Source organism: Trachypithecus francoisi, unplaced genomic scaffold (genome assembly GCF_009764315.1).
Source record: "Trachypithecus francoisi isolate TF-2019V2 unplaced genomic scaffold, Tfra_2.0 Lachesis_group8, whole genome shotgun sequence".
NCBI classification, from domain to species: Eukaryota; Metazoa; Chordata; class Mammalia; order Primates; family Cercopithecidae; genus Trachypithecus; species Trachypithecus francoisi.
The window spans coordinates 62,829,388-62,838,662 of record NW_022681473.1 but is presented as its reverse complement, the minus strand read 5'-3'; the positions used below and the strand labels follow the sequence as shown (position 1 = coordinate 62,838,662).

The following is a 9,275-nucleotide window of genomic DNA, read 5'->3' as shown; positions in this document are numbered from 1 at the left end:
TAGAATATAGTAATATAGGAACTCAAATATTTTTGTTCAGAGCAAAAATAAAAAAGAATGAATGTGCTCAAACGGGAAACTGAAGCCAAGAGAGCACAGACAGGAGGGACATAACATTAACCAGCAATTCTGGAGTAGTAACAGATTAGTTTTCTGGGATGCAGTAGGACAAATGGCCCTCGCACTAAGAGGTTGCTGTCAACTATTCTTCAGAAGGGGTTAACAAGCAAATGGTGCCTGGGAACAAAGGAGCAGGGGTTAAATGTAGCCGTAGTAGTGGGGCCAGGATGGAGAGGCCGACTGGCTGAGACTCGAGGCGGGTCAGATAAGCAGGCACTGCACACTTTCTTCCCTAACAATGTGACTAAGGTATGTCAACGTCACATCCGGTTTAGCGGGCGGGAGCAGGGAACAAAAGGAGACGAAGGACGCATGCGTTTGGTGAGTCCCGGATTCTGGTGGGTTCTTCCGCTCAGGCTGAGTGAAGCGCTTCCGGGTCGCCGCCGGCTGCAGTCTCCCGGCGCGGTAAGTAGAGAGACAAGGCTGCCGCCGTCTCCTTGCCCCTTAATTCCTTCTTCTCCCACAGAAATCCATTTCCTTTGACCCGACTCCCCAGGAGCTCCATATTGAGAGTCCTTAACCCTTAAAGAGCTCCAGTTCATTGGCCGCTTCCTCGAGACTAAGCCCCACCCCGTCACACAAGGTCCGTCATTCATTGGTGTCACTTCCTGTCACCCAGCATTTCTTTCAGTTAATTGGCCCTACCCAGGCCCCGCTTTTTTCGCGTTTAGCAACCCTATAAGGCCAAATTTCTGTCTTGAGTCCCGCCCTACTTTCTTTCTGTTGGTCAACTGCGTGGTCATTACCGTAATGAGTAAAGAATGGGCGGTGGCTTTGCGACAGTGGGTTGGGCTTTCCGAGCCGAGATCTCTGGCCTGTCAGAACTTCTTGGACATGAGGGTGTTTTCCCTCGTACCTAATTACGCGGGTTGGAAATCTGAGATACAGGGAAGGGCAGCGGCTGGCCCTGGGTCGGTCAGATAAATTAGGACAGAAGCAGGACCAGGCATCAATTCTTTTCTCCTGCTCATCCCTTTCACGGAGGAGTTCTAAGCCCCGACTCACTGTATGACCTAAAGCCAGTCTCTGCCTGTCGCTGGGCCTCAGTTTGCCTGTCCTCAGTTTAATAAAGGTTATCTGGCCCTCTTGGTTGGCTCCCTCAGCCGCTCAAAGCTGATTGTACCCTTATAATGTTAGTTCATCCATTCAATCTTACATCTACTTATTTATCCACTTATTCATGCCTCCTAGAATGTCTTACTAAGCCCTGCTTGCATATGCTACAATCCCCCCACCCCAACATTTGGCTGTGATTCATGAGCGGTCGTTAGTGTCCTAAATTTCTGACACTGGGTGGGTGTGGTATGGGCCATCATAAAGGTGCAAAAAGCAGGTTTTAGTGTGTGGAGGAGGTAGGGATAATTTCAGTAGAACCCTGCTACCTCTAATTTTATATAATTTCATAATGCCAGTCTGCATTCTGGATTCCTATTCCTACACTTGACTCCCATTCCCTTCCCTCCTTGAACACCCTGCAAACAGCTTTATTTATCCATTATTTACTTAATTATCAGAATAACTTTGACGGTGGTATAATTGTTATTATCCCCATTTTACAGATGAAGACACTGAGGCCCAGAAAGGTTAAGTGACTCAGCCAAGGTCAAACAGCTAGTAAGTGTTGGAGCCAGGACTCATAGCCAGGTCTGTCTGATTCCTAGGGGGAGGGGCTGCTTTCCTGCTGTCTTCCACCCTATCCCTAAATCAGATTACAACCAAATTAGAAACGAAAACTAAGCAAAACACATTCACTTGACCCTTTCCCTCAGTCTAGGAGCCATGTCCACTTTGTTCCCCTCACTCTTCCCTCGTGTGACTGAGACACTGTGGTTTAATCTGGATCGACCCTGTGTGGAAGAGACAGAGCTGCAGCAGCAGGAACAGCAGCATCAGGCCTGGGTGAGTGAGCAGCTAGCACAGCACAGAGACCCCGCATAGACAGAGACCCCAGCACAGACAGAGACCCCCTTCAGTGGGCCATGACCCAGCCTTACTCCGGAAATATTTGCCCTCAGCTGGGAATAATCAGGCTGGGAGCCAGGGAGCCAAGGTTCTCATCTTGTCATACCCTAATTTCCAGGGGTACCATGTGACTTCTGGGCCAGATTAGAGCCCAGGTTGCTGACACTCAGCCCAAGCTCTTTTCCCTAAAGCACAGGAAATAATTTTGACTATTGAGGATCTAGCAGATGACGCTTTCTAGGCTGGTAAGTCTCTCACTTCATCCTCACCATAATTATACGAAAAAACCAAGGCTCAGAGAGTTTAAGTATTTAGATCAAGTTCATAAATGGCAGATGACAAGAAAGGGATTGAATCGCCCTGAGAACTGGGAGGAAGCTTCTCCCCCACACGTGTGGCTCGTCTTCTGGGCAGAATGGGCCAGTCCCATGCCCCTGACCTGCCCTACTTGGGCTCTGGCCTTGTTCCTCTGTGCCTTTGCCCACAGCTCCAAAGCATCGCAGAGAAAGACAACAACCTGGTTCCTATTGGCAAGCCAGCCTCAGAGGTGAGTGGCTCTAGCAGGTGGGGCCTGTGTGGGGGCCACAGTGGACTGAGGCTCTGCTCTAATTCTGAATGTCCTGCCTCTGACCCAGAGCAGTTGTGGTTCTCAGATCTGGGTGAAGGGCAAAAACGGGAGATAGAAGGGGTGGGCATTGGGCCTAGCATTAAGGTCCTGCAGAACATGCACCAGCCTGCTAGACTCAAGGAGGGAGGGTTGGGGTGGGGGGTCATTCATTGGCCCTAGAGAGAGGTTCAAGTGGGTCAGTTCTTGAACTGGTCCACGCAGGCCTGTAGGGCTTACAGGCTCTGTCCTGCCCACCAGCACTATGATGACGAAGAAGAAGAGGATGATGAAGACGATGAGGATAGTGAAGAGGACTCAGAGGATGATGAGGACATGCAGGACATGGACGAGATGAATGACTACAATGAGTCGCCTGATGACGGAGAGGTCAATGAGGTAGGCAAGGGGTATGGGGGAGGGCCTCTCTTCCTGGGCCCCTGCTCCTGACCCAGTTGAAGGCCAAAGGGTACAGAAACCCTGGATCCAGCCAGGGGCAGGATCTGGGGCTGAGGCTGGCTGAGGCCTCTCCCCACCCACACCCAGCCTCCTCTCCAGGTGGACATGGAAGGCAACGAACAGGATCAGGACCAGTGGATGATCTAGGTAGACAAGGCAGGGTGGCCTCAGAGAGATTCCAGGCCAGCCCAAACTACCCTGCATCCCAACCCCCAACCCCTGCCCACAGAACCAGCTGATGGCCCCAGTGCCTGAAAGTGCCCTTGGGCACCTCCTCAGCTGCTGCCAGGATCTGGTCTCCTTGGCCCCTCCCAGGCCATCGGTCTGCACTTGAAATCCCCAGGGCCTGAGCCCCACTCCACCTTCCTGGCCAGTACCTCACCCCTTGATTGCCAGGTCTGGTCTCTTTCTAAGTTTCTTTAATAAAGACAAAGGAATGATTTTCCCCCCATGTCTATTCCCTATTTGTCGGTGGGGCCCAGAGGAGTCCAGCGTCGTCTTTTGGGCTTTAGGGAGAGGGCACTCAAGGGACATCAGCCACACCTAATTGGCTAAGTGGGCCAGGGTTAGGGAAGGCCAGGGCATGCCTGGCCCTGGGTCCAGGGTTCTGTGCCATTTTCTCTGGCCCAGCTTGCATCCAGCTATTCCTGCAGGGCCTCTAACTCACTGTCTGCCACTTCCTCTGATCCCACCCAGAATGGCATGGGCTGAGGATGGGAGGCTTTCTGAGGCCGAGAACTGGGAGGTCCCTGGAGCTCTCCCATCCAGCTTCCTTCATGTTAAGAGAGAAGATTAAATCTCAGAGCAAGGTGGGGATTCCCTTGGAGTCACTCAGCAAATCAGTGACAGAGATGGGTCGGGAGCTCAGAAAGAATGCTGTCAGTCCATGGTTCTCCCTGGAAAGAGGGGGTCTAGTGAAACCAAGCAGCCTGATAGAACTTGACACTTGAGGTCAGTGTAGAGGCTGAAAGGGGTCAGAGGTGGGAAGAGAGACTCCCTAGCCCTGAGCCCAGCATGTGTCAAGGCCCCAAACAGGAAAGGGAGCAGATTCTGAGGTCCCTGCTTGGGTGGGGGTGGGGGTGGGGGTGGGCATCCCTGTAAGTAAGTACCCTTGGGCCTGGACCTCAGCCTGGTCCAGCATAGGTGAGCTGAGCTATGCCATCCTTGATAGCAGGGAAGTCTGGAAGGCCAGTGTGGTGGAGGCGGCAACGGTAGCGGCCACAGCTCTTAGCATACTGCAAGAAGCGGGGTGCACCAGGGAAGAGCACATGGTCAGCCAGCACGGTGGCACCTGCTGGCAGTAGGGCATGGGCCTCCAGCAGCTGCAGGTCCCTCAGGTAACATCGTGGCCGGTGTATCAGGAGCACCAGGTCTGCCCGACTCAGCTGATACTGGGTGCGTAGGCACGGGATCACCTCCTCTGAGCTGCCCACGATGAGCTCCACCTGTGAGGATAGGGGAAGCTGGAGGTGAGGGTGGGGGGAATTGTTCTCCCAGTGAAGACCCCACCAGGATCTGGCTTACTTCATGCCAGGTCCTGGCTTAGCTCCCCATGAGTGTTCTCACATTTCCTCTGACCTCAGAACCTAAGAAGTCAGGATCAGTATTGTGATTTCCATTCTGCCTGTGAAGAAGCTGAGGTTCAGAGGATGCATGCTTTGCTAAAGGTCACATAGCTAACAAGAGGCAGAGTAAGAGCTGGACCCAAATTTGCTGGGTTCCACAGGCCTTTCTCTTAGGTGTTTCTTTTGTCATCCGGCAGAAAATAATGTGCAGATGACTTGGGACAGGAGGGCAGGAGCTCACACACCATCCAGCATCACAGTCCCCAGAGTGGAGGTGCTTCCTTCTCCTTAGATGGGAGTCCCTCACAAGGGATGTCTGGCTAGGGCAAGGCCTGGGGTGACAGAAATCTGGGGTGGGGAGATGGGAGACTGACCATGTGCTCATCAAAGCCGGCCAGGCGGATGAGTTTTTCAGCCACTGTTGCTGTGCGTGGGTCCCGCTCCACAGTAAGAAGGCGACCCCCAGGGGGCAGGGCTTGGGCAATAAGCAGGGTAGAGTATCCACAGTACGTTCCCAATTCCAGCACACAGGCAGGGGCCTTCTCCTCCACCAGCCGCATCAGGATCTGACCTATGTGGGGAGATGGCTGTTGCAGAAGACATGGGAGACGAATGCAGGGCCCCTGATAGAAAGATATCTCAAATGCTCACCTGCCTCACTGCAGCTCCCAACCAGCTGGGGTCTCATCTGTCTCTTGTACCATAGCCCCAACTGCCCTCCTGGTCCCCGTCTCCTACAGTGTAGTCTTCACACCAGCCCTGGAATCTTTCCAACCAATCTGACCTTATTACTCCTTGGCTCCTGTGAGCTGAAGGCCTTTGGGATTGAACTTGGGATCCTCAGCCTGGCATTCAGGACCTTGGACCTGAGCCTATTCTACTTCCCAGGTTCATCTCCCAGCACTTCCCACCTGTGGCCTGTATCACAGCCATCCCAAACAACTGTACCCAGAATCCATCATGCTTTCTCATTCCTACATGCCACATGTGTATACGTGGCTGGCTTTGCCCTTCCCACCCCCATCTCCATCTGCCTGGCCAACTCAAAACTTCCAGATTCAGTTCAAATGTTGCTCTTTCTCCATGAGGTCCCAGGCAGAAACAACCACCCTATCTTTGAGATTTATGAACGGTCTCTGTTAGAATTTGTAGTTTCATTCCCCTTTTATTGCTCATTGAATATATTTCTGATCTTGGAATTGGACGAACTTCTATTTATTTATTTATTTATGAGACCAGGTCTTGCTGTGTTGCCCAGGCTGGAGTGCAGTAGCGTGATCATGGCTCACTGCAGCCTTGACCATCCAGGCTCAGGCAATCCTCCCACCTCAGCCTGCCTAGTAGCTGGGACCACAGTTACTCACCACCACACCCGGCTAATTTTTAAATTTTTGTACAAACAGGGGTCTCGCTTTGTTGCCCAGGCTAGTCTCGAACTCCTGGGCTCAAGTGATCCTCCTGCCTCGGTCTCCCAAAGTGCTGGGATGACAGGCACGAGCCACCATGCCCAGCCAGTGAATTTCTGAATTTCTTTTATTTTCTTTTTTCTTTTTCTTTTTTTTTTTCTTTTTTTTTTGAGACAGGGTCTTGCTCTGTCACCCACGCTGGAGAGTGCAGTGGCACAATCATGGCTTACTGCAGCCTCAGCTTCCTGGGCTCAAGCAGTCCTCCCACCTCAGCCTCCAAAGTAGCTGGGACCACAGGTGTGTGCCACCATGCCCAGGTAATTTTTGCATTTTTTGTAGAGATGGGTTTTTGCCATGTTGCCCAAGCCAGTCTCAAACTCCTGAGCTCAGGCAATCTGCCCACCTCGGCCTCTCAAAGTGCTGGGATTACAGGCGTGAACCACCACACAGCCGAATTTCTTAAATAAGACCCTAAAAGCACTTATGCTGGGATTGAGATAAATCCAGGCAGACAGCTACCTTAAATGGTATGTGGAAGCCTCCATGGTGGAGAAGAAAAATGTGGAGACAGATAATTACAAAGCTATGGGTTATCTGCTGAGATGGTTATTCCACTGTGTATTATGCTTCCTTTGAGGCCAGCATTTATGGCTCGTTCATCTCTGTGGCCTCTACCCCCTCCCTGGCACCTAGCACATTCCTAATACAAAAGAGGTGACAATAAATGTGTGCTGAATAAATGACTTAGTCCAAGCTCCTCATTTCCAGATGAGAAAAAAAACAGGCCCTAAAAGAGGATCAAGAACCTGCCCTATTCACCCAGTAAAGCAGCAACAGATCCCAAATATTCCTTCACTGCCTTGGGGGTACTTCTTGGAGCAGAAGGCTAGGGAACACTGACCTTTGACAGGCCCCATATGGCTCAAGTACTCGTAGTGGCTGCTCCAGTGGTCCAGGGTGGTGAGGATGTGACCGGGGTCACCAGGCAGGGCATGGGTGAGCACGTAGCTGAAGGCCCGCTCCTCGATCCGCAGCCCTGACAAGCAGTCTCGGAGGCTTCGCAGCAAGATCGTGCCAACCAGCAATCGGAAGTAGTGCCGGTACCGCACCAGCAATGTTACCACCAGTGGCAGGAAGGCCAGTGCAATGGCAGGGGACATGGTCCCTACCTGGGTCCTGGGGTGGAGGGAGGGAAACCCACACCCACAATTTGCCTATTTGTGTAGCCTTTGCCAGTAGCAATTATCCTTATGTTTTACAAACCATGGCTCAGAAAGGCTGTCTTTTGTCCAGAGTCACACAGCAGAACTGGGATTTGAATCCAGGTTAGTATGATTCCAAGCCTGTGTACTTTCAAGGACTCCATACTGTCTACTTTCAGCACCCAGCCCCAAATCACCTCTTCCCAGTCCCAACCCCTGGTTCCATCTTCACATCGTTTTCCTGACTTGTTTCTCTTTATCCCTGACGTCACCCCTTCTTCAGGACCCCTTTCACTAGTTCCCCTCTGGGGTATCTTCCCCCACCCCTACCCTCTGCCTGCCTGGACTCCTCTGACCACTGCTGTGTAGCAAAAGAGCATAGGTTTGCAGTCAAAAACACCTTCACCATCACTGTGCCCTGCCTCAGTAAAAGGCAATGAAAATACTCCATAGGGTGTTAGGGTGAGATGTCCTCTTTCCCACCCCAGGACTCTCCCTCTGCCTGCTCTTCCCTGCGGATAGGAGGAGTCTTTGATTCTGTAATAATTCTCCAGCCCTATCTCCTCTCCGCTGTATTCCCCTCTTCTCCTGTGCTGTTTCAGAATTCCCTTCACAAATGTGTACATACACATAACACACAGCACACATTTTCCCTCTACTCAGCTCTTCTCTCCAGAGGCCTATGGGGAATGGGCCTCTCCTCCCATGTCCTGGGCCATTCTCTTCCTCATCCAGATCTGACCTCCTTGCAGGCCTTCTTGCAAGGCCCCTGGTGGTGGCGGGGAGTAAAAATGAAAGAGTGTATGGATGGGTGTGAATAGGTGAGTGATGCGGTGGGCTTGAACTGGTGTGCTTGGGAACCCACAATCCAGGGCCCTGCTTACCTGGGCTGGAGGCTCCTGCTTAGGCAAGACCAGAGCACAGGACAGGTTGAGGGAGTCCAGGGCCTGCTGTGGGGGATAACTCTGAGGCAGGAGGCTGGACTGACTTTCAATTATTCATGCTGAGGTGGCTGCTGTCACCTGAGACCTGCAGTTCAAGTTACTAGCCCCAGGGATGAGCTTAAGCTGCCTCTTGCCCTTCAGGAACCTCAAAAGATTTACAGAAACTCAGGGTCTTGATTTGAGGGATTATAAGAGGTACGAGATCTGGCGACTTTTCCGATCCCTTGGATCAGAAGATGGGGCATGGGGTGAGCCAAGGTGATGGGGTGACTGTAATGTACTCATTGATATGCAAGTTTTCTGTAAGCAAGGCCATGCCTTGGGCCACAGGTAAGAGTCAGAACCTGTCATTGTGCTCCAGGAACTCCCAAGTTTGGTAGATGAGACTGACCCAGGAACATAGAATATAGTGTGATCACTATTGGATGTTCCACGACTACAGGGACTTTGGCTGTTTTGTGAACTGATGCATATCCAGATATAACAGTGTGTGGCACATAGTAGACGCTCAGCAAATATTTGTTAATAAATGCATGAATTAACACTGGATGAGGATTAAGCATAGGGAGCTGGACATGTCCAGAGAATGGGGTCAGATAAGGTAATCAGGAGGACATTGTACTGAGTCTCGAAGACAGTAGGCAGACCAGGCTGCATGTGCAAAGTCCAGTAGATCAATCAGGAAACATCATTTCTCTACGTCCAGTGAAACACATTGCTCACCCCTCCACCCCCTCACCCCTCACCTCAGAACATGCAGTGGGAGAGAGGTGTCAGGCTCTGCATGACTTTGATATGTCAGATGGGTAATGTGCCAAAACAAGATTTGAGGGTGGGCGCATTTCACACATGCGGGTGAACACCCAATCACACGCGCATGAACAACAAATGGATCACTATACAATTTTGGATGGACTTGGACCTGTGTTCAGGGCCCAAGGGAAGACATGGGGGGGGGGGAGCGTTTAGGAAAAGAGAACTGATGATGGTCAGCTTTGTGCGTTAGATTTACT

General features: G+C 51.6%; 2 protein-coding genes and 1 pseudogene across 15 annotated transcripts in view; 1 reads left to right on the top strand and 2 right to left on the bottom strand.

Annotated features, from left to right (window-relative positions):
• The first annotated feature begins 393 nt into the window (after positions 1-393).
• Positions 394-6,851, top strand: ANAPC15 (anaphase promoting complex subunit 15). Of its 11 annotated transcripts, none has more exons than XM_033207488.1 (6): positions 394-525; positions 1,680-1,764; positions 1,890-2,019; positions 2,570-2,629; positions 2,948-3,085; positions 5,599-6,851. In XM_033207488.1, the coding sequence occupies exons 3-6, from the start codon at positions 1,900-1,902 to the stop codon at positions 5,851-5,853; spliced, it is 573 nt and encodes a 190-aa protein (XP_033063379.1). In that variant the 5' UTR covers positions 394-525; positions 1,680-1,764; positions 1,890-1,899; the 3' UTR covers positions 5,854-6,851. The 11 variants fall into 11 exon arrangements, with proteins under 11 accessions (XP_033063379.1, XP_033063385.1, XP_033063387.1 ...); XM_033207494.1 differs by lacking the exon at positions 5,599-6,851 and adding an exon at positions 3,233-3,596 and having other exon boundaries at positions 1,680-1,734; positions 1,895-2,019; XM_033207496.1 differs by lacking the exon at positions 5,599-6,851 and adding an exon at positions 3,245-3,596 and having other exon boundaries at positions 1,680-1,734.
• LOC117081481 (leucine-rich repeat-containing protein 51) overlaps positions 4,007-9,275 on the bottom strand; it is a 29,340-nt gene continuing 24,071 nt past the window's right edge. Inside the window, exons 6-9 of one of the 4 annotated variants that reach the window (XM_033207484.1) lie at positions 8,203-8,268; positions 7,018-7,292; positions 5,085-5,281; positions 4,007-4,590 (exon numbers count right to left, since the gene is read on the bottom strand). In XM_033207484.1, coding sequence (XP_033063375.1) covers positions 4,270-4,590; positions 5,085-5,281; positions 7,018-7,292; positions 8,203-8,268 — 859 coding nt within the window. In that variant the 3' untranslated portion in view covers positions 4,007-4,269. Of the gene's footprint in view, positions 4,591-5,084; positions 5,282-7,017; positions 7,293-8,202; positions 8,348-9,275 lie in introns of those variants that run through there. The other 3 variants (XM_033207478.1, XR_004436173.1, XR_004436174.1) reach the window with 3 other exon arrangements.
• Positions 9,059-9,156, bottom strand: LOC117081903 (annotated as a pseudogene).